Consider the following 25,601-nt stretch of genomic DNA (forward strand, 5'->3'; position numbering starts at 1 on the left):
CATATGGGCTAACTTGGTGGACCTTATCTTCTACCAAATATATGAAGGCAAGCAAAGGAAAGTTTGAATGGATACCTACGACAACGAAGGCCTTTCGTCTTATCAAGAAGAAGATGGCAGAGGCACCAGTATTACCCTACCAAACTTTGACTGTACTTTTTGAGGTAGCGACGGATGCTTCACTCATTGGTCTGGGAGCCATGTTGATGCAAGGAGGGCACCATATCACTTCTATAGCAAAAAAACTTAATAATGCCAAGCACCCCAATTCGACATATTATCCTGAGCTATATGCAATTGTCCAAGTGTTGCGCCATTAGAGATGTTATCTTATTGGTATGGAATTAATTCTTTACACTAATCATGAGGCTTTAAAGCACCTTCACTCACAGAAGTCGATTAGAAATTGGTCTGCCAAATGGGTAGCCTATTTGCAACAGTTTATGCTCATTATGAAGTACAAGTCAAGCAAAGAGGATATAGCAGTTGATGCACTTAGCCGATAAGTGCTTACTTTGGATATATTTTAGGCATATGCAATCAGCATTGATCAGATTTGAGGAGAGTACACATTTGATCTTGATTTCAGCACTGTACATATGAAGCTACAGCAGGGAAGACAGCACAAAAAATAATCAATGCATGATGGGTGTTTTGGGGCACGACTATGTATTCCAAACTCTTCTCTATGGCATCACATTATACAGGATTTACATGAAGGAGGTTTGGGAGGACATTTTTGGCGAAGAGACTCTTGCACAGGTGACAGATATTATTGGCCACACATTACAAAGGATGATGATCATGTGCTCAAGAGATGTCATGTATGTTAATTAGCTAAAGGAGGGAAGCAAAACACATATTTATACACTCCATTACCTGTCCCTCACGCACTATGGCTAGATTTAGCATGGATTTTGTGCTTGGACTGCCACCTATAAGAGACCGATATGATTCCATCATGGTAGTAGTAGATCACTTCTCTAAGACAGCCCACTTTTATACCATGTCGCAAGCCTTTTGATGCATACCAGGATGCAAAGTTAAACTTTAAGGAAGTAGTGTGACTACATGGGCTGAGCCTAGTAGCATTGTGTTCGATAGAGATGTAAAATTTATGAGTTACTTTTGGAAGACATTATGGCTGAAAAAACAAATACAAAGCTGAAGATTTCAACCAACTTTCACCCACAGAAAAAACAGACGAAGGTAGTGAATAAAAGCTAGGGAAATCTGTTGAGATGCTTAGTTCGAGATTATATGAAGATGTGACCTTGCATCCTCAATATTTCTGAATTTTCTTATAATAGTTCAATGAACCGAACGGGTTTTACTCGTTTTGACATCTTACTTTGAGTTTAGCCAAAGCGGCCTATTGATCTTGCAACACTACCACCCCAAGCTACAGTTAGCCATGAGGCTGACGACTTCTTGCGCCATATCACTAAAGTGCATGCCGACGTTGATGGCAATATCGCCTTGAACAATGACGTGTATTACGCATTTGTTGATCGTCATTGATGTTATGTGGAGTTGAAACAGGGAGATCTGGTGATGATTCGTGTCAATCCCGAACAGTTTCAGATAGGTGTCAATACTAAACTCCACTAATGTAAGATCGGTTCACAAGTGATTCAATCCCAAGTAGGATCTGAAATATGGCTGGGTAGAGAAGATGTCCTCCAATAGGCTTGATTCTAGCTCTCAAACACTCCCTCACAACAACAAACAAAAGGAAAATAAGTAAAGAAAGAGAATTCGATGGAGGATTAAGAAGGGGGAAGAAGAACCAGTGAATGGGCATCTCATCCTCAGGTTTAGGCATCTCACTCAACTGCATCCCACAGCACAACAGCATAAGCCATCTTTTTTTTTTTTTCATTAATAAATTCGTTTTCAATGTTGTAGCTCCTAACAAATTTATACAGAAGACTCAAAATAGACTCAGACACTAAAAAGGGAAGGCTAACCCAATCCTTAACTAATTGGAAAACCTAAACTGACTAGTAAACTGAAATAACAAAGGAAATAGACTCAAAACAGGACTCTAACTAAACTAATGAATTAAATCTCGTTTTACTACTTTCTTCACATATTTTAGGCCCATTAAAAAGTAGTCCATTACAAAGAAAACCAATGGGATCAAAGGGCCAACACATACATAACCCAACCCAAGGCTTATTTGCAATAAAATAAGCCCATTAAGTGACTTATCTGCATCATTTTACCCTCTTAGAAAAAATTCGATGACGAATTTTGTAGTGTGAGGGTGATTATAGCATGGTGTACGTCCCTCTTTAAGCCGTAGAAAAATTCAGGTAGCTCTTTGATAATAAGGATGTAGTCTAGAATGTGAGGAGCTCGATCTTTAAGATACTTCAATGGGATGACGAACTCCACATGTTCAACCTCAAGGTCTTTAGATGTATCCATGAGGTTGTCTTCTAGCACATCCTCTACTTGCTCTTCTTCGATCATAGGCTCTTCAAGTCCTTTGCCCCTATCGTACATAGTCTCCTCAATGGTTTCATCAATCATTACTTTAATCTCGAACCCTTTTGGATCTTCTGCTTGGATGTCCATAATCACCATAGTTGTAGCACTAATCTCCGTGGGTTCGATCTCTTTGTCCACCATTGTGACCATGTCGCTTTCGATTTCATCCACATTAATACCACTGATAGGAACATCAATGACCAACTCTTTCTCGACAATAGCAATCTTGTGACATGTGGGTGGCTTTTAAAAATCTGGCGGAGGGAAGTACATTCTTCGTTCATGTTTTGTTAGGTACATACCTGCCAACTCATACTCCATCTCGTCCCAAGTTCTAGGCACATGCCCTTGAGCATAAAGTTGCCTTTCATGGACTCTTCAATATTCAAACATAATCACTCATTTGGGAGCAAACGTAATGAAGCCGTTGCGTCTCTATCAAGTTGTTGTCATAGTACACCTAATTCACATATCCATTCAAGGAAGATGTATGAAGAAATTTTCTCATGAAATTCACATGTCTGAGCATTAAATTAGACAATAGTAGCCTCCTTCAATTCTTCGAACTTTAAGTCCATAGTATCCGTCCTTGTGTTTAGTCGTTGGAGGGATTTCATCACATCCTCCAGCGAGTATTGGTTGGAGCTTTCTTCAGCCATAGCTCTGATACCAAATAATGTAAGATCGGTTCACAAGTGATCCAATCCCAAGTAGGATCTGAAATTCTGGCTGAATAGAGAAGAAGTCCTCCAATAGGCTTGGTTCTAGCTCTCAAACACTCCCTCACAACAACAAATAAAAAGAAGATAAGAAAAGAACGAGAATTCGATGGAGGGTTGAGAAGGGGGAAGAGGAATTAGTGAATAGGCATCTCACCCTCAGGTTTAGGCATCTCACCTAGGGCATTTCACCCAATTGCATCCCACAGCACAACAACATAAGCCATCTTTTTTTTTTCATTAATAAATTCGTTTTCAAGGTTGTAGCCCCTTACAAACTTATATAGAAGACTCAAAACTGACTCAAACACCAAAAAAGGGAGGCCTAACACAATCCTTAACTAATTGGGAAACCTAAACTGACTGAGAAACTGAAATAATAAAGGAAATAGACTCAAAACAGGACTCTAACTAAACTAATGAATTAAATCTCATTTTCCTACTTTCTACTTATATTTTAGGCCCATTAAAGTGGCATATTACAAAGAAAACCAATGGGATCAAAGGCCTAACACATACATAACCCAACCCAAGGCTTATTTGCAATAAAATAAGCCATCTAAGTGACTTGTTTGAATTATCCACCCAAGGAAGATGGGTCCCTACAAGGTGTTAAAACAAGTAGGCCCTAATGCTTTTGTGCTCGAGTTACCAGATGATATGACTATAGCAATGTTTTCAACGTGGCTAATCTTCATCTTTATGTTGGGCATCACTCAAACGACAGAGATTCGAAACAAAAGTTACGCTTGCCCCCAATTCAAGCCACTCAACGTTGATGTTATCAAAGAGGTCTTGAATGGTACCTACAAGACTACCCGTCGTGGTACTGGCTATCATGCATTCCATGTCAAATGGAAAGGCCGTCCACGAAGCGACAGTAATTGGATTTATGCTGATGATTCAAGAAGCTTAATCTTGACTTACATTAGCGCTACATGTCCTTCACCCATTCGTCGGAGACTAATGTTTTCAAATCGGAGAGAGCTGATGCAGCATTGAAGACATATTCAAGGAGGAAGAAAAGGCTCCAACAACCTATCGAGTAGGGCTGGAGAAGGTTGCACAACAACCCATGATTTGGGGATTATTTGGATATTTATGTTGTTTGGTTTATTAGTGGTTCATTCATTAGTTGAACCAGCCTGGTTCAATTTAAGTCATGTATTTGTTTTACTTCTAAGGAGACAAGTGTTAGATGTTTGTTTCTTTTTTTAATGTTTCTATTTTAGTTTTTAGAAACTCTTGTACTAGAAGAATCAATTGGAGGTTTCCTTTTTTGAACCTACCTACCTACGGTTTTACAAACTACTTTGCTGCTACTGCTGCTGTTTCTCTTGCTGGGATTTATTTTGTGTTCGATCAAAGTGATGGAAGTTTGATTCGGTGACTCTTTGGGGTGTGAAGCCCAAAAGTCCTCTCCTCTATTGTTATCTTCTTCTTCCATAGTCATTCATGTCGTCATTGCTGCTTCAATCATCACAGGTTTTTAAATCTTGTTCTTCTCTCAGTTCTGCCCAGAATCGCCTCAGTTACTTGTGCACCAATCCATAACTCTCTAGAGCAAGCTAGCCATCATCTAGTGCTGATATTTTGATCGAACCATCCACCCATCTTGATGTAGATCGAGCTGTCAAAAGGAGAGGTCAATGTTGGTCCAATTCTGGTTTGTATCTGGTTCAGTTTCATACATCGAACCAGCCTTACTTTTTTGCAATCGGATCAGCCAACCTACTGTTACTGTTCACCAAGGTACTATTCATGCACCTTGGGGTCCAATATTGACAGCTGGTTTGTGGAAGATGCTGCCAGCACTTGTTAGGATATTACATATTAGTTTCTATTTTTATTTCTTTTCTTTTTTTATCTTGGCATGCAAGCTAAGAACACTTGTTTCCTTTTTTAGTTTCTATTTTCTTGTTAAGTTAGTCTAGTTAGTTTCCTATTTTGTTATCAAAGAAGTTTCTATTTTGTAATTTATGTTAGTTTCCTTTTTGTGTTTAATTGTTAGTTTCTAATTCATTCTTAATTGGTTAGCAAGTTAAACACAAATTAGAAAATCTTATTTCAGTCAATTAGTTTCTTTTTTTGTTATTTTTTTGTGACCAAGTTTTGTAAGGCTATTTAAAGCCCATTGATCATGATGAAAAAAAAAAAAAGATTGAAGTTGAAATTGAGTGTTTACTCATGGGTGAGATAGCAATTACCTTGAGGGGTGAGATGCCCATTCACTAATTCTTCTCTCCCCTTCTCAACCCCTCCATCAGTTCTCTTTCTTTTCTTTATTTTTCATCTTTAATTTCTATTACTAGTTTCCTGCAACACCATCAAATTTGGATTTCTGGACAGCAAGCTTCTTGGAGATTCTATCAGCTACTAAAATATCGATCCTACTGTACGGTTGGTTCTTACCTGGAACTAGCTCCTACATCACATCCAGGGTCCCCTTCAATCCAAAATTCAGGACATTCTGACCTGTGGTTGGTGAGATATAAGAAATCACCATAATTTTGTCCTGTAGTGATTTCTGCTCTGTTTTCAGACCTGAAACAGAGATCGACAGATTCGATTTACATACTCATGTTTTATATAATGTTAACCATATTTTATGAATTATTCTTAGTCCTATCTCAGTATCCAAGTTACCCCATTCATCTAGTTCTATTCTGGTGAATCTGTTCTCAGAAAACCTAACTATATAGCCTTGGTTCCCAGATCTGTTTCCTTCTTTATTTCTAATTTGATCTATAATGCTGCCAGTTGGTACCTTGATTGTTGGTTGTTCTTTGATAGAATCCTCCAGCTTGGGATTAGGTTGACTTGTCAATCCTATTTCTACATTACTTATTTTGCCTGGTGGATCAAAGTGAAAATTTTAAAACATTGTTTTATATAAAATTCCAATCTACATATGAAGCGGTTGATGTTCACCTTTTTTCCCTGTGCTTAGTAGTGGCTCTTATAACCACAGGCTGTTGCTTTGCCCTGCAGTTTGGGTAGTATTGCTGGTTGTCGCTTCTGCCTCTATTTGATCGTGATTTGCTGTTATTTGTTGATTAATGGGTCTGCTAATGACCTGATTCTTCTTTGTGTTTCTACTGATGATATATCTTCTCTGCACATGAAGTTTTCTGCACATCAAGTTCTCTTCATTTTGAGTTCTAAGTTTTCTCTTACTGCCTTGTTGGTAAGATGACCATTTAAGAAGCATCATATAGATAAACTCAGTGTAGCGGAGATGAGGATGTTCAGATGGATGAGTTGTAAAACAAGGAAGGATCATATTAGAGCTGGTTTGGGAGTAGCTGCGATACATGATAAGCTACGGGAAAGTCATTTGAGGTTGCATGGCCATGATCGATGGGGGCCTTTGAGTGCTCCAATATGGAGGAGTGATTTGATCAGATTGAAGGATGAAAAAGAGCAAGGGGTAGACCTAAAATGACCTTGGGAGAAGTGAGGAAAGGCATGTATAGCTAAAGCCTTGTATCAAGTATGATGTCAAATAGAGTTGATTGGAAGGCAAGGAGCAATGTAGCCAATCCCATTTAGTTGGGCTAAGGGGGAGTTGCTGTTGGTAAGATGAACAGAATCTATTATTGGATCTTTTATTTGTTGTTATACTGTGGTCTGTGACTGGACCAAGTGGTGGTCACGGGTTCGAGTCAGTAAACAGCCTCTCCGCAAAGCGAGGATAAGGCTGCGTAAATTATGACCCTCCACAAATCCTGCAGTGGCGTGAGTCTCGTGCATTGGGTACGCCCTTTTCTTATACGGTGGTCTGTGATCAGAAGAGTAATCTCTGGCCTTTCCCCTGCAAGCTAAAGCTTGTTATTTGTGGTTATTGCTGGAATTTTATTCTATGGATGATTCAAAGCCTCCTGTGGACTATATACTTCGATCTGATCCGTTGCTGCTATTGGTGCTACTGCAACTGCTGAGCTGGTTGATCTGCCTTATTTCCACCTCTTGTCAGTGTTATGTTGCTGTTATTATTGGAGACACATGTATTGCTACTCGTGAGTGGAAGATTAGAGATATTGAAGATTTTTTCTTACTATTGAAGAATGCATATTTTCTATCATATATGATGCCCATATTAAAGTTTGCACTTTGCATATTTGCTGTTGTTTGTGTCTTCTTATTGAAGATTAGTGTCTCCTTCTTGGAGATTATTACTTGTCTCCTTTGTGGAGATTATTGCCAGTGTCTTCCTCATAAATATTTTTCTGTATTACTCGTGAAGATTATTGCCTGCCTTCTTTGTGAAGGTTATTTCCTCCGTCTCCTTAGTGAGATTTTATCTGCCTTCTTATTGAAGATCATTAACCTGCAGTGATAATTTAGCTGCTCTTATCAGGGCATTTGTCACTATTTTTACTATTGCTGTTGAAGACTTTTGGCCTGAAGCGATGATGTGTTCATCTTCTACTGCTGCTCTTTTCTGGCCAATGGTTGATGTTGCTTATATTGTTCGTTGTTATCTGGATTTCTTCTTCATGAAGAATTTCTCTGTTGTTGCTGGTGGTGGCTGATATGTTTTGTTGGTGATGCGGCTAGAGGATATTTTTTGTCGTTCTATTATTTTCTGCACATCTAGGTGTGATTGCTGGTCATGTCTTCTACAATTGATATATCTGTCAAATTTGGTTCTGCTGGTTATGTCTGTTCCAGTTGTTCTTGTTCCAAACTGTAGCCTAGGATATATATGCTACAGCTTGAGGGGGAGTGTCAAGATTATTGTGTTTAGTTGTTAAAGTTGCTACATGTTAGTTATGGTCTTTGTTTATAGTTGTGGTTGTTGTTTATTAGTTATTATCCATTGTAGGGAAGTATTTTACTACGTTCCTTTCTTAATATGGACTTATGTGTAATTACACATAAGTCATTGCACATAAGTCTAGCTGTCATAGGTTTGTAATTAGAAATACATATGCTGGCCATGGTTTAGACATCTAACCTGACCGTGAGCTCTTCTCTCTCTCGAATATCTTCTCTTCCTTTCTTCATCTTCTCCTCAGTTTGCACAGGTACTGGTATTTGGGTTTTGATATTGCACTAGATATCATTTTATTTTATTTTTTTTTTTAAGGAGGGAGGTGAACCTTGGAGCAATGGTAAGATTGCTCCGTTGCCTCGCAGGTTCGAGTCAGGAAACAGCCTCTCCGCGAAGCACAGGTAAGGCTGTGGTGGTAACGGGATTCCTCGTGCCCTATTTTTATATCATTTTTTATCTTTTCTTGTCCAACTTTTTAGTAAAGGTCTCTTGTCACCTGAAAACTTTGTGCAAACCAAGAAAGTTCCCAACCAGCCCAACCACCCTATTATATAAAAGAGAAATTGACCCTATCATGCCTCCATGTCATATTATCCTCCAGTGCAACCCTGTTTCAAGTACCACCAAGAACCACCCCTCAAACTCTATTGTATTTTGTTTAATCTCAATAATCTAATCTGAGAAATCCTAAATCTCATCAACATCCAATCTTTCTCACCCCATTCCATTCTCACAAACTTAGTAGTAAAGCAACAGCCCGTCCCTCCTTTTAACAACTAAAACATCAAGAAAGCATCCCCTCATTAGGTTCTGGTTCTTTGGGTCCAATTCAGCCATAGGGTTTTACTTCTCATAACCATCCTACATTAACCATGGGTTTTGTTTCCCTAACCTTATCCTACATCAACATCTCAAATGAGCACCTTTCACTTGTTTAGACATAACCTAAGCTACCACAAACACTCAAGACGGTCAAATCAACCATGTCAAGAAATTTTTCGAGCTGAAAATGGACAGTAACCTACTACTTCCACCTCACTCATAAACATTGATAGGACACCTTCAGAACTGAACTTTGGAATTAGTTCTATATCAATTGATCGTTGATAACAAGGATGCAAAATCCAAACCAATGCTCAACTCACATAGGTACATATTCTCTCCACATCTTGTTTATAGGATAAGTGACAAAACTTATACATACCATCAGTTCACAAAAAGTGTTAATATCAAAATTACCACGAGGTACAACTAAATGGAGGGCCCAGAGCCAGAATGTGCAACACATTATAATGTAGTTTTTTTCTGTAACAAAGTCGTGGACTTCCTAGTTTGTTCATCTCTTCCATTAATAACATGAATACCAATTGAGTAAAACCCAAAAAATCAGCAGTGCAGACAAAGATAATTCCTCCGGAGTTGTGCTGTACAAACACAAAAGGACCTTTTATTTCCTTAAAAATTGTGGGTGCATGTTTCCAAGGGGAAGTATCAAAAAGTTTCACATACCTTCATGGGCAAAAGGTGGCCCTGACTTTGGAGTTCTCCCTCCACCCACCCACACGCCATGATGATTATTTGGATTGAATTCGTTTGAAGGCATTCTCCATTGCTCGTCAGGAACATATTGCCTCTGGCCATTGGGAAGCGATAGAGTGGAGAAAGGGTGGTGGTATGGCTGCTGCATGTGTTGATGAACAGGTTTTGTATAATGTAGATGATTGGATGAGGTTTGTGTAGGGGTAGTAGGATGGTAAGGCTTTTGGGCAAAAGGCCCATTAGCTGGTTGAAACTGCTGGGCGGGTTGAGCTTGGGGGTTCATATGCATGTCATTTTGTAAATATTCAAATGGTCTTGAGGAATTAAATCCAGATGAATCACGTGTATTGCAAACTCCATTCGATACCAAACAATGTGACTGATGTGGAAACATTTCGCTCCTCATAGCAGCACTAATGTGGCTAGGATGAGGAGCACTTCCCACAATTTGTCCCTGCATTCAGAAAATTAGAAGTTGAAACTTCTAAAAACATTGAAAGGGAAGTACATATTTAACAAGAAGGTGAAAATAAGGAAAATAAGATATTAGCCAAAGAGACTTACACTTTGGGTCCTACAATAATCTTGAGATACAGGTTGCTGATATACTAATTGTGGTGAAGAAGAAGGAAGTGATGGCTGCGGTGGGAGTGATGGTTGAGGGGGCGCCAACTGTGGTGGCAATGATTGTTGAGGGAGCATTGGAGGTTGGGGTGACAACGAAGGTGGCAGTGGCAGTGATGGTAACGATAGTGGGGGACCCGGAGGCAGAAGAGACGGCGGAGGTGGTTGTGATTGCAGAGGGGGCTGTGATGGAGGTGGTGGTTGTGATGACAGTGGAGGTGGTGGTGGAGGTGGTGATGGAGACAAAGGCGGTGGTGGAGGTGGTGAAGGTGGAGATTCTAAAGGCAATGGTGGAGAACCTGGAGGCAAAGGGGGAAACTCAGAGATTTTCTGCAAAGCTGATTCCGAAATCCTATCCGAACTCTGCCGCTGTGAATCCAATTCAAAGGAATTATTACCATTCATGAGTTTATCATCCTTGGGAGATCCCGAAACATCTTCCATTTCAAGCTCACCATCCACATCCTCTAAAATGCGGTGACGCCTGTCGCTAGGAGTTACTGCACATGTTTCCAGATCTTCTACAGTATGGTTGGCTTCTACTGGTGAGTCATCACCAGCATCCTTGCATAAATTGTTAGGAATATCTTCCTCCTCCTCAAATACATTAGAAGATAAAAAGCCAGGCAGCTGAAATGTTGCATTGCTGAGAAAAGATGCATGACAACAACAAGATGCAATCAGATGGGCAGAGTACATACCTAAAGCAGCAGTAACTGGTAAAAACTACTAAAACATTAATATAATGTATCATACTAGGAAAAGTGGGCAGATGTGCAATATCAAGCTTCTGCCTTCTTGATCCAAGATGTCTCTCTCATTTTCTATCCCATGCTCCATTAGTCATTATTTTTCAAATTCATTTTCAATCTCAGGCTCCATTAGTCATCATTTTTCAACTTCCCTTCAATATTAGATGTCATGTCACTCCTCTCTAATTTTGCTTTATTTTATTAGTTGCTCTTAATTTATTATGTCTTTGACATTGACAACCCCTTATTTCAGTGTTTATAATATTAATTAATAAATAGAGCTGCGAGCTCCATAAATTATCTTATTGCAGTCTTGTAATCAGAATCTAATCTTTACTGAAAACAGTAAAACTTTTTCCTGTCCTTTCTTTGTTTTTCTCCTCTGTTTTCAGCATGAACCCTATTCCCTAATCTTCCCCGCATTGTACATTTACTTCTGATTTAAAAAATAATCTGCAAAATGTGGATATAAGTATAAGTACAAGAAAATGATTATCTCAGGAAAAAAATTTTCTCTCCATAGAGAAGTAACTTTCCTTTAGAAAAAATATTATTAGGTAACACTGAAGCTAACGAAAATGATACAATCAAGACCGCCAAATTGGGCTTAGGAAGAGCTTATTTTGGGTCTTGGATGGGTCTATGGGACTTGGGCTACTAGTTTATAAACCCATGTACTAATTAAATAGCTATTTCTGTACACCCGTTTAGACCCCATTTTATGGTACGTAAGTTCCCTTCACAATCAAAGACAACCTTTCTCTCTTCCATCCATGATTGACCAACTATGATGACATCTTTGGAGAAGGATGATGTATGGAGGCTTTTGCGCAAGCTTGGGAGGCCCATAAAGTGCTGGTGGCAATCCAATGGGCTGAAATTGACCTTGGATATATTATAGATTGGGCCTTTTATTTAATTGGGTTTCAATGTAATGGGCCTAATTTATAATCCCAGAAAGTGGGATAAACAGATGAAGTTAGTACACGGGATTAGTCGTTGAATTAAAGTGTTTTAGGATTACTTGATAGCTAGAAGATTGAGTTCTGTTTTACGTTTATTTATTTAGATTGTGAGACTGATTAGAAGTCTTTTTTATAAGTTAAATTACGAATTTTAGAATGTATTTATATATGTAATACACCCGCACCCCCCACCCATCAATTAGAGTTTTATTAATGAGTTCGGGTGATAATTTCATCTCATGGTCAGTGGTGGAGATGTAATCAAAGACCAATGAGATCATCATTGAGTTTGAGGATGGTGTTTTTTTTTTTTTTTTTTTTTTTTTTTTTTCAATCCTCCATATTTTGATGGTGCATATGCGAGGTGTTTGATTCTTCGCAACACACCATCTAAGATGGTCTACAATGGTTGGAATCTCAACAGGGTGTTTTCGATCATGAAGCAAATGCATGTTAAAAACTTAAAACCCTCTCATCTAAAACATAATTTCGTTTTGAAAGGGTTCCAACGTGATAAGTCCTTAAAGCTGATCGAAGTGGTGGCACCCACAGTGCAGCCCTCCAAGATGAGCTGAAAGAAGAAGACACTGCAACCATCAACCCACTGAAGAAAAAAAGAAAAGAATTGTGGACGACTGATAGTGTTCGTAAAGATGAGAAGACAGAATTCATGATTCCACCACAGTTGCTTTAATAGAAAGCTCCAAGACTTGAAGACTACATTCATAATGTTTGTGAGCAACCTGAGTTTTATTTATGGGATGAAGAAAGGTGATGCAGATAAGTCACTTAATGGACTTATTTTATTGCAAATAAGCCTTGGGTTGGGTTATGTATGTGTTGGGCCTTTGACCCCATGGGTTTCTTTGTAATGGGCCACTTTAATGGGCCTAAAATATTGGAGGAAAGTAAGAAAACGGGATTTAATTTATTAGTTTAGTTAGAGTCCTATTTTGAGTCTGTTTTCTTTGTTATTTCAGTTTTCTAGTCAGTTTAGGTTTCCCAAATTAGTTAAGAATTGGGTTAGGCCTTTCCTTTTTAGTGTTTGAGTCAGTTTTGAGTCTTCTATATAAGTCTGTAAGGGGTTATAACATAGAACACGAATTTGATCGAATGAAAAAAAGAAAGTAGTGTGTTGAAAAACTATGAAATGCAGTGTTGTGAGAGACAGCATAGGGGAGAGATGCCCTAGGGAAGAGTGAGATACTCGACCCAACCTATTCCCCTACCCCCCCATTCTTCCCTTTATTCTTTTCTTTCTGTTTTGTTCAAACTATCTGTCCCTAAATCTGATTTTATTGAATTTAGTGAAGATCCTACCTGGGATTGGATTACATTAATCGGTATCAGAGCCTAGCTAGACCAAAGATGGAGCCACATGAATTTCAACAAAAAATTACTTCATACATGTTCCTTGGTTGGATAAAGGAATTGAACATCTACTTTGACTCCTACAACTTGGCAGAGACACAACGACGTCGATATGCTTTCTCCCAAATGAGTGATTATACTCGAATTAAATGGAGAGTCCCCAAAAGGCAACTTCAAGCTCAAGGTTGTGAGCCTAGAACTTGGGAGGAGATGGAGTACGAGTTGGCAGGCATGTACCTATCAAAACATGAACGGAAACTGTACTTCCCTCCACCAGATTTCCAAAAGCCACGCACAGTTGACAAGAGCATGAAGGAATCATTGGTCTCTATTGTACAACGCATTGCAAAGGAGCAACAAGAGAAGACACCTCCGACCAATGAACCAGAGTCAGAAATTGAGATTAGTGTTGGTGAAAATCCAGCCACTCCTACTGTCAAGGGAGAGGTAGTCATTGATGTTCCTATCAGAGAGATTAATGTGGATGAAGTCGAAAGTAACATAGTCACAATTATAGACAAGGATATCGAACCTAAGGAGAATGGTGCTTCAACATCTGTGATGACTGTGAAAAGCCTAGAGGAAATCCTAAGGAGCTTGAGATTGAAATTGTGCAGGTCAAGAACACAATGGTTGAAGGCAATCATATAGATGATCCAATGGATACATTTGAAGTTGTTGAAGCTAAGCATGTGGAGTTCGTTATCCCATTAAAGTATCTTGAAGATCGAGCTCCTCACATTCTAGACTACATCCTTATTATCAAAGAGCTACATGAATTTTTCTACGGCTTGAAGAGGGACGTGCACCATGTTATAATCACCCTCACACTACAAAATTCGAAGTCGATTTTTTCTAAGAGAGGGTGAATTGATGCAGATAAGTCACTTAATGGGCTTAATTTTTTGCAAATAAGCCATGGGTTGGGTTATGTATGTGTTGGACCTTCGATCTCATGGGTTTCTTTGTAATAGGCCACTTTAATGGGCCTAAAATATGAGTAGAAAGTAAGAAAACGGGATTCAATTCATTAGTTTAGTTAGAGTCTTGTTTTAAGTTTATTTTCTTTGTTATTTCAGTTTTCTAGTTAATTTAGGTTTTCCAATTATTAAGGATTGGGTTAGGCCTTTCCTTTTTAGTGTTTGAGTCAGTTTTGAGTCTTTTATATAAGTTTGTAAGGGGCTACAGCATGGAACACGAATTTGATTGAATGAAAAAAAAAAAAATTTACGCTGGAAAATTGTGAGATGTAGTGCTGTGAGAGACAGCTTGGGTGAGATGCCCTAGGGAAGAGTGAGAAACTCGACCCAACCAATTCCCCTACCCCCATTCTTCCCTCCATTCTTTTATTTCTGTTTTGTTCATACTATCTGTCCCTAAATCTGATTTTATTAATTTAGTAAAGATCCTACTTGGGATTGGAGTATTACAATCTTACATTAAAAGATGTACATCATACAAAGCTCATTCCTTTCCTCTACCCCTACAAAATTTGAGTTAGAGATTTTAACCGAGGGAAAATCGATGCAGTTACATTAGACATTAACCCCACATGGAGGCTTTTGCACAAGCTTGGGAGGCCCATAATGTGGGTAGTTATATTATATATTGGGCCTCTTATTTTCATGAGTTTTACTGTAATGGATCTAAGTTATAAGCCCATTATAAGTTAAATTAACCGAATTTTAGAAGGCCTTTATATATGTAATACACCCCCCCCCAATCAATTAGACTTGATTAGAGTCACCAGTGATGATGCCTTTGGTCACACTGAGTGAAAGAGAATAATAACAATCACTCTACAATTAAAATATACTGCACTCAGTGCGAGGGAGCCGGAGACTTGGGGGCAATCACATGGGCTGAGTAAAGCTTATATACAAACACCGTTGCACTAATGCGCAAGCTGTAGTTTTTTCAGATTGAAAGAGTTTTGTTTTTTAAAGAGTTTTGAAAATGTTAAGCAGTGCATACAGGACTGGTATCCCATAGCTACGCCCCTCTCTTCTCTTCTAGGTTTCATCTTCTCTCCTAATGTAGGAGTAGATTACAAGAAGCTAACCCCCCATAATTTATAAACCCCAAACAAAGAAAACCCAAGAGAATTCCAATCGACCAGGAGAGAGAAACTCACCTGCGATAAGCCCACAGAGAGAGAGACAGAGAGAGGGGTGGCTGCAACCATGGAGCTCAGAATGAGCTGTACTCTTGGGCATAGGTAGTCCCTAGGGAGGGTACAAAAAGCTAAAAATTTGAGAGACTTCTGACAGACAGTTGATGAGATATTTACCTTCTTGAAAATCAGACCTAGGAGAGAATTTGACAAGAATCTGCAGAACAGCAGCTGGCAGTATTGATTAGTCTTCCAATGTTGATCGAGTGGTCCACTGGTGGTGTAGAACGGACCCTAACAAGGCCTGGCAGATCTGACTTCAGGTTGGGGAGATTCTGGAGATCAATTGGGCTTCGAATCTGAACTTCTTTGCGGATCGATTCAGGGTGAATGGGGCTGGACAGAACTGAACACTCTCTTTGGAAAATCTCACAGCAGACAGTAACTAGAACAGAGAAATTAATGCAGAAATAATGGAGAAACAAGGGAATGCGGGAGAGGAGTCACTATCTCAGCCTGGGCTTCTCACCCACAGTCCCAGCTGTTCTATGCAATTGATTGCAACTTTTCTTTATTCCAATCTGAAATTATAAGTACATAGGCTCCTCTATTTAAAGAGGGCAGAATACCAATCATATCATAACTAGGAGCTAGTCTCCAAATAGGACTACACACACCTAGTAGGATTTGGACTCATAATAGGACTAGGACTATAACTCCAACATGGAGTAAGCTACTTAACTAAGAGCCCATTTAGGACATTACAACCGATGGGCCCAATGGGCCTCACTTATTAAACAATTAAATAAATAACTAAAGCTAGAATCAATGGGCCCAATGGGCCCTTATTCTAGCAACTAATTCAGCCACTCAAGTGGACTTAAGTGTGGATCGATAGGCCCCCTTTGGCTGGGCCTTTCTTCCTGTGATATTTTTGCAAATATGAGATCCATTTAGCATGTCGTTCGCTAATGGACTTTTGTGAATGCAAGTATTTGAGTGCTTCATGATCCGAATAAAGGATGAACTCTTTACTGATTAAGTAATTTCGCCAATGCTTAAGAATTTGAACAACGGCATAGTGTTCTAAGTCATAAGTAGAGTACCTTCTTTTGGCATCGTTCAATTTTTCACTGTAGAAGGCAATTGGATGGCTCTCTTGCATAAGCACTCCTCATATCCCGACATGGGATGCATCAGTAGCCACTTCAAACATCAGATCAAAGTTGGGTACACTAAGCACTGGTGCTTCTATCATCTTCTGTTTGATGAGGTTTAAGGCTTTAGTGGCATATGGAGTCCATTGGAATGGAGTTTTTCCCCCTTTTGTGCACTCTATGATAGGGGCTACAATAGCGTTGAAATTCCGTATGAAACGTCGATAGAATGAGGCAAGACTGTGAAAACTACGAACTTCTATCAAGGTCTTTGGAATAGGCCAATCTACCACACTCTTCACCTTCTCCGGATCAGCCTCTATACCTTGGGAGGACACAATAAAGCCAAGGAATATAACCTTGGGCAGCATGAAAGAACACTTCTTCAAGTTGATATAGAGCTTCTCTGCTCGTAGCACCCTCATAACATGCCTCAAATGTTCAAGGTGCTCATCTCGTGCCTTGCAGTAAATCAAGATGTCATCGAAGAACACTACAAGGAACTTGCCAATGAAGGGGCGCAACACATAGGTCATCAACCTCATAAAAGTGTTGGGTGCATTGGTAAGGCCAAAGGGCATGACCTTCCATTCATACAACCCTTCTTTTGTCTTGAAGGTTGTTTTCCATTCATCCCCTGGACGGATTCGAATTTGATGGTAGCCACTTCGTAGAACAATCTTTGAAAATATGGAAGCTCCTGTTAACATGTCTAGCATACCATCAAAACGAGGAATAGGAAATTTATATTTTACCGTGATTTTATTGATAGCATGATTGTCAATGCACATATGCCATGATCCGTCGTTCTTTGGTGTCAGTAGGGCAAGAACGGCACATGGACTCATGCTCTCCACTAAAAAGCCTTTTCGTAACAAGTCACCCACTTGTCTCTTGAGCTCAGCATGCTCTATAGGGCTAAGACGATAAGTGGGTAGATTTGAAAGTACTGATCCAGGCACTAGGTCGATGGCACATTGGATGTCCCTCATAGGTGGTAGTTCATCTGGTAATTCATCAGGCATCAAATCTGAAAAATCAGCAAGTAACTCTTTGATTTGTGGTGGATGTGTTACCTCTTTTACCGGTTCAGCTGCTTTAGTAACAAGGGCCAAGGTCAGGCCGGTCTCTTCACTAGTGGTTAAGAACTCTCTATGGGGCAGCACACACAGCTTGTTATCCAACATGGGCTTCTTGCTGGTGTTGGCTTTGAATGGTTGCTTCTTTCGCTCAGTGGTTCCTTTAGAAGAAGTCTTTGCAACATTCTTTAAGACTAGTTGTCTTCTTACTTGGGCAGCCCTTAATTTGGCTTTCACTTAAGGTATGTTGAGTGGATTTCGAATGAATGGCTTGCCTTTGTGATCAAAGAAGCATTGGTTCTTAGTGCCCCCAACTAGAACACTGTTGTCGTAGAGCCAAGGTCTACCAAGTAGCACATCAGTGAGAACCATGGGAATGACATCGCACCAGACATTTTCTTCATAATCTGAAACCTTCAGCGGCACAGAACAACGTTGAGTTGCAGCCATGGTGTTGTTGTCTAGCAGTGACACTTTGTATGGTTGTGGATGGGGTTCAGTCTTTAGCTTTCCTTCAACCACGAAAGCTTGAGATACTACATTCACACAACTCCTGCTGTCCACAATTACCTGAGCTTTATGAGGACCACAAGACATCAACGTGTAGAAGATATTGTGCCTCCTCCAATCTTCTCCTTTGGCTTCAGCCACTAGGAGTTTTGCAACCACATTGACATAGGCATAGGGATCATCATCTTCTTGAGCATACTCACCCTCAAGTTCAGCTTTCATCCCTTCAACAGCAGCATTAATGGTCCAATCATACTCTTGAGGTTCATGGATTTGCATGTAAGGGTTGGACTCAATAGCATTGATGATGGAGTTGGATCGTCCACGTTTAGGGAAAAACTTTCCAACATGACCAATCCCCCCACAACTATAACATGTCACAGCTCCTGACTCACTTCCACCTATCAGAATCTTACCTTATCCTGTGTAGCTGGTGTAGCACGGGTAGGAAACTCGTTAGGTTTAGTTGGTGCAAGTGGCCTCTTAACATCGGTCGGCTGAGTGAACATTCTAGGGGCTGCTTTGATCAGTTCTTCAACCTCCAGAGATTTTTTGATACATGCATTCAAGGAGGGCAGTTATATCACACCAATCTTATCACGAATATCATGACGTAATCCCAATTTGAATCGGGATATAAGCAATTCTTCATCTTCATGATAGGCACCTGTTAGTGACAATAAATCATTAAGTTTATTAATATACACTTCAACAATCATGGTACCTTGTCGGAGGGTGTTGACCATATCATAGAAGCGGCGCCGGTATGTTGGAGGCAAGATATCTCTCACTAAGTATGAGTATAAGTTCTTCCCAATTGCGAGGCTCTCTATGTCCGCGCATGAGTTTAACTTCTTCAGCCTTCCACCAATCCTTAGCACCACTTGTCAGTTTAGTGATAGCTAATTAGACCTTCCTTTCATCAGACATACGGTACCATCTGAAGTAGTCATCGAAGGAGTTCAGCCAATCATGAAAATAGAGAGGGTCATGGTTTCCATTATACCCCTTCAGTTCCAATTTCACCTTATGAGTGTCATCATGGCGAAATTGATGACCATTATACTCGTCAAACTCTTCACCTTGAGCTGGAATGTTCCTTCGAGCTTGTAAGGTGAACCTCCTTGACATAGTGTTGTTGTTGTTGACTTTGTTGGACTGGCAAGCATTAGTCCCTTTCTATCCAGCCATTTGTTGGTCAATAGCATCTATTCTTGTAGTCAAGGTTTGGAGGGTTTTCATCACATCGTCTAGTGAGATTTGTTTGGAGCTTTCTTCTTCAACCACAGCTCTAATACCACTTAATGTAGGAGTAGATGACAAAAAGCTAACCCCCACAATTTATAAATCCCAAACAAAGAAAACCCAAGAGAATTCCAATCGGCCAGGAGAGAGAAACTCACCTGCGATAGGCCCACAGAGAGAGAGAGAGAGAGACAGAGGGGCGGCTGCAGTCTGAGCTCCACTCTTGGGCGTAGGTAGTCCCTAGGGAGGGTGCAAAAACCTAAAAATTTGAGAGACTTCTAACAGCAGTTGATGAGATATTTACCTTCTTGAAAATCAGACCTAGGAGAGAGAATTTGACAAGAATCTGCAGAACAGCAGCTGGCGGTATTGATTAGTCTTCCAATGTTGATCGAGTGGTCCACTGGTGGTGTAGAACGGACCCTAACAAGGCCTGGCAGATCTGACTTCAGGTTGGGGAGATTCTGGAGATCGATCGGGCTTCAAATATGAACTTCTTTGCTGATCGATTTAGGGTGAATGGGGCCAGATAGAACTGAACACTGTGGAAAATCTCATAGCAGACAGTAACTAGATCAGAGAAATTAATGCAGAAATAAATGGAGAAACAAGGGAATGTGGGAGAGGAGTGGCTATCTCAACCTGGGCCTCTCACCCACAGCCATCTCAGCTGTTCTAAGCAATTGATTGCAACTTTTCTTTATTCCAATCTGAAATTATGAGTACATAGGTTCCTCTATTTAAAGAGGGTAGAATACCAATCATAACATAACTAGGATCTAGTTTCCAAATAGGACTAGACACACTTAGTAGGACTTGGACTCATAATAGGACTAGGACTATAACTCCAACATGGAGTAAGCTCGCTGGAGGCCCGGGAGGGGTAGGGAAGAATCCCTAAGGTGAACTCAGAGTTGCAGGGGAGGAAGAGAAGATATCGCACAAAGGGGGCAAGGAGTCACACGTCTTGCACCATACCCGGCACTAAAACGTTCAATTCAATTCATTCTCAAAATCTGTCTAATTACTTGGGTTACATGCCTTTATATAATAAACTGAAATTAAAACTTGCCTAATAAAAATCTAATACTGAAATTAGCAACCTCTAATTGCTTCCTAAATTCTAACTAATGAAATTAGAAATAAAAATAAACTCAAATTGGTAACTCCCCAATTGACTAACAACGACCAAAAATAAATGATTGCAAATATTTCCCAAATAAAACAAAATCCTAAAGATCCTAATGAATCCAAAAATCCAATCGGATCCAGATCATCCAAGTAGAGATTGCCCAAAGGGTCAGCCTAGTTCAACTTCAATTCTGCATCAACTCCTTTGATGTTGAGAAAAACTCGTCCACAAGTTTTAAAGAATAATAACAATAAAAACTCACGAACGGGGGTGAATTGCTCATCGCCTGCATCGTGAACAAAATCCATGACGTGAAGTTTTGGACGCGCATTCAAGTTCGGAAAATCATGGGGCAGAACAAACTTATGATGGTGAACAACTGGCATTGCATTGATGTCCGTCATTACATGATCCACGATTTTCTCACGTTCCATTGTCATCACCTGTTCCACAATAAGACGATCTTCCACTTGTGTTGATGCATCTAGTTTGTCTATTGGTTATACTGGGGGTATCACTTTCTTTGACTCAACCAATCCATGAAGATCAAATTTTTTTATGCATGTGGTAAGCTTGAAGGATGCACACATTATTGTCACTATCAAGAATGTCGTCTCGTTTTTCCAACCAGCCTCGACCCAATTTAATGATGCGCTAAAGAGAGTCAAGCACTTCACAAAAAGCACCATCATAATAATGAGAAACGAAAAATTCAACAAACACAACATATCCACCACAGATCTAGAGAGAAAATTGTCATTTAGTCGCTCATCAATTAACAGTTTAGCAGACGTTCCATTGGCGGGAAAACTTTGAACTTGAACACAAAAGATTCCATGGCCAGATTTGTACTCAGAATTTTCTATGGCCTCACACAAATAACACAACTCCACTAGGCAAGGGAGGGCAGAACTGTAAATATGGTAGTCAACTTTTTTTTTTCCTAAAAGATGGCAGAATTGTAAATAATTAGACTGGATTTAGAAAGCATAATGGAATATAAAGAGGGGATGGCAAATTTGGAAGCTAAAGAAAAATTAGGACAGAAAGTGATAAAAGAGAAAGGGAGGGGTAAATCAGGAAAGAATAAAAACTAATTAAAGAAAAATGAGATAAAATAGATTAATAGAATAAAGGAGAAGGATAGGGGCAGTTTTGGAAGAAGAATATATATGGTTAAGGAAATAAGGGCAAAGAGAGGAGTTGGGGGTGGGGTTACCATCCCCTACTTGAAGACGGCTACTGTTGCGCCAAAGAGGGAACAGCAAGACTGGAGGTGAGTAAGATTTATTTCCTTGCTTTGGTTTCCTTTTATTGATTGTTCCCTAATTAGGCTAGTTTCCATTTCAGTTAAGTTTCTAATTTCATGTTCCTATTTTCCTATGTATAGGTTGTAACCGATGGAAGACATAGAGTGAATTTATTTCAATGAAATTAGTTTGATTTGTGTTTTGGTGAACTTGTGCATTTCCCCTTTCTCCCCTACTATTTTGGTTTTCCCCCTCTTCCTTAAGGCTACCCCAGCAACTTGGTATCAGAACCAAAGGATCCCCATCCACTCCCCTTCCATCTCTCTTCTTCCATTCCCATTCCATGTTCTGGTTCTTACAGAGATTGAGAAATCCAAAAAAAAAAAAATATTCTATCCAAAGAACCATAATCGATCCCCTTGTCTGACCGCCATCCTCTTTCTCTCCCAAGTTCCTTCCTGTGATCGAACCCCTCTTCAAGGTTCTGTAAAAAAATAAATAAATAAATAAATAAATAAAAAAAAAAACCCTCTCAGATGTAGATAAGTCACTTGGGCTTATTTTATTGCAAATAAACATTGGATTGTGTTATGTATGTGTTGGACCTTTGATCCCATGGGTTTTCTTTGAAATTGGTCACTTTAATAGGCCTAAAATATGGGTAGAAGGTAGGAAAACGGGATTTTATTCATTAGTTTAATTAGTTGCTATTTAATTTAATAAAGGCCCATTAGGCCATTAGTTGGTTGTAAAGTCCTATATGGACTATTAGTTTGTTAGTCCTACTCCATGTTGGAGTCATAAAGTCAAGTCCTAGTCCTATTTTGAATTCCTAGTTGTAGTAGGAGTGTCTAGTCCTATTGGGAAACTAGCTCCTAGTTGTAGTAAGAGTGTCTAGTCCTATTGGGAAACTAGCTCCTAGTATTAGTATGATTGTAAACTTCCCCTCTATAAATAGAGAGGCATATGTACCATTATTGGATAGATTTGAATGAAAAAAAGTTTGCATTTATGAAAGAAAATTTGCAACTAAATGCTTAGAGCAGCTGAGATAGCTGTGGGTGAGAAGCCCAGGCTAAGATAGCCACTTCCTTCATTCTCTTTCACCCTTCTCAACCCCCCATCTGTTTTATTCTTCTTTTTTATTTTATTTATTGTAACATTCAAGAGGTATAGTTCAGATTTTGATAAAAGTCTCCAGAAATCAGAACCGATCAACAATCCTAGTGGGAATAGGAGAGAGATCGATCTCTCTTTCTCTCTTCTGTACTCTGTTCAGCCAGGTCTTCAATCAGGGTATTCTAGGCTTCATAAGGGTCCCACGATCCTTACCTAGTCACTGTTGGAAGCATTCAGCTGCTGTTCTTGAAGGTTCTTCTCAGTTTTCTCTCCTAGGTCAGAAAATCAAGAAAGCTTGTAACTTCACAACCAGCCGTCAGAATCCTCTCAACTTTGGGGGTTTTTGTACCCTCCCTAGGGACTATCAATGCCCAAGAGTGCAACTCAATCGGACTCCTACAGCCTTGGCCGCACCTCTCTCTCTCCAGCTCTATAACAGGTCTTTCTCTCTCCTATCGGGTTAGGTTTTGGGCTAGTTTTGCTCCTACATGGGTATTGTATCCTTGGGAATTTATTTGATGGTATTATTTCTTTGTTTCTTACTCCTATTTGTATTATTTGAAGTAATAAACTGCGGAGTTAGTTACTTGTAATCTACTCCTGCATTACTCTCCCCCACCAACCCCTTTTCCCTCCCAAAATCTCAGTCAAACCCTCTCCTCTTTAGGGTTCTGCCCTAAAAAAAAAAAGTCGTCTCTGTGTTGAACAAAGGAGTAGACCCAACCCAATGGTGAAGGGAAGAGGCGGTGGTGAGACAGAGAGTCTCTGCTGGACACAGCGAGAGATGAACCGGATCCATATTGTGTCCTTAGTCTAGTAGGATTTAAGTAGTTTATTTTATTTAGGAGACTAATATCTTTAGTTATTTTATTATGTTTATTTTTGAGAAGTTGCATACGTAGGACATAGTTAGTTTAGGATTTTTTTCCTTTTGAGTTAGTTTCCTTCTAGGATTTCTTTCCATGTTAGAGTTTTTCAATTTCCTATTTATACGCTTGTAATCGATTGAGAAAGACAGATTGAAAAGATGAATTGAGTTTGAGTATTTGTGGAGCCTACGGGCATGTGTGAGTGATTCTCCTTTCTTCCCCCCACCCCTTCTTAGTGCGATTTCTCCCTCTCCCCTGCAACTCTGAGACCCCTCTCAGGGATTTCTTCCCTACCCCTACCGGCCCTTTATCAATTTGGTCTCGAGCCAAAGGATCCCCATCCACTCCCCTTCCATCTCTCTTCTTCCATTCCCATTCCCTGTTCTGGTTCCTATAGAGACTGAGAAATCCAAAAAAAAAAAAAAAAATCCATTCTATCTAGAGAAGACAAAATCAATCCCCCTGGTCTCACCGCCCTCCTCTCTCCCAAGTTCCTGCTGTTAAACTCCTTTTATAGGGTTCCGACACTAAAAAAAAAAAATTTCAATTTTGTCCAACAAAGACTCTCCCTGTCTCACCAACGCCTCCTTCCCTTCACCATTGTAATCGACCCCACTGCCTCCTCTTTCCCTTTCCACAAGCAGCCAAAAAAAAAAGAAGCAGCAGCAGCGCAGAAGAAGAAGCAGCAGTGGGAAGGCGAGCAGAGAAGAGAAAAGAAAAAAGAAGCCTGACGAAGAGGGGAAGCAACAAGAGCAAGCAGAATCAAAGGAAGAAGAAAAAAAAAAAAAAAAAAGAGACGAAGAGAATAGAAAGAAGAGAAGAAAGAACAAAAATCAGAAGAAGAAATAGAAGTGGGAGAGAAGACGAAAGAGGCATACCTGGTTGTCATCGCAGATGCCTCCTAGTCAAAGTCATCGAAGTAGTCACCGCTTCCTCTGCTGGTTGAATCTCAGCCCAAAGTGAAGAAGCTTTCCCTTGGAAAATTTTAAATCGGTTGATCTATTCAGTGAACCGATCGATTTTATTTTCCTGAGTCAGTACTTCACCAATGAACTTCGCGTTGTGGATTTCATATCATTTGATCTTGGTTTAGATGGTGATTTCATACAGGCAAGGATAGATGCTGATCGATTGATGTTGATTCTCCCGTTCTACAAAACTCGTGGATAAGTTTTTCTCAATGTCGAGGGAATTGATGTAGATACGCACCCATGGAGCATTCCATACCCATCTGGGTATCCAGCAAGAGATGAACCGGATCCTTATTGAATCCATAGTCTAGTAGGATTTTAGTAGTTTATTTTATTTAGGAGACTAATATCTTTAGTTTATTTTATTCTGTTTATTTTTTAGAAGTTGCATACGTAGAACATAGTTAAAATTGGTTTAGGATTTCTTTTCCTTTTGAGTTAGTTTCCCATTAGGATTTCTTTCCACATTAGAGTTTTTCAATATCCTATTTGTATGCTTGTAATCGATTGAGAAAGACAGATTGAAAAGATGAATTGAGTTTGAGTATTTGTGGAGCCTGCGGGCATGTATGAGTGATTCTCCTTTCTTCCCCCCTTCTTAGTACGATTTCTCCCTCTCCCCTGCAACTCTGAGAGCCCTCTCAGGGATTTCTTCCCTACCCCTACCGGCCCTGCATCAATGGTGTCCGCTTCTGGTTGGAGAGCAGCGGGATCCTATAGAAGACACAGGCTAAGAGCTCCGATAGAAGACCAAAAGGCAGTGAAGCTAAACTCGAGTTCGACAAGGAATCAACGGTTGGAGATGGAGCTCAAATTTGAACCAGGTATGATTTTTCCTCCTTTTTTTTTTGTTTGTTTTCTTCTAGTTCTGTCTATCTCGCTCTCTTGTCTTTTCTTTTTTTTTTTTTTTTTT

The 25,601-nt window shown here is 39.7% G+C and overlaps 1 protein-coding gene across 1 annotated transcript in view; it reads right to left on the bottom strand.

The window, feature by feature from the left end:
* Positions 1-25,601, bottom strand: part of LOC122073170 (ENHANCER OF AG-4 protein 2-like) — a 95,565-nt gene that overhangs the window by 11,447 nt on the left and 58,517 nt on the right. Inside the window, exons 7-8 of the mRNA XM_042637711.1 lie at positions 10,096-10,801; positions 9,502-9,985 (exon numbers count right to left, since the gene is read on the bottom strand). Coding sequence (XP_042493645.1) covers positions 9,502-9,985; positions 10,096-10,801 — 1,190 coding nt within the window. The remainder of the gene's footprint in view (positions 1-9,501; positions 9,986-10,095; positions 10,802-25,601) is intronic.

Source organism: Macadamia integrifolia, chromosome 1, assembly GCF_013358625.1.
Source record: "Macadamia integrifolia cultivar HAES 741 chromosome 1, SCU_Mint_v3, whole genome shotgun sequence".
In the NCBI taxonomy this organism is placed as follows: Eukaryota; Viridiplantae; Streptophyta; class Magnoliopsida; order Proteales; family Proteaceae; genus Macadamia; species Macadamia integrifolia.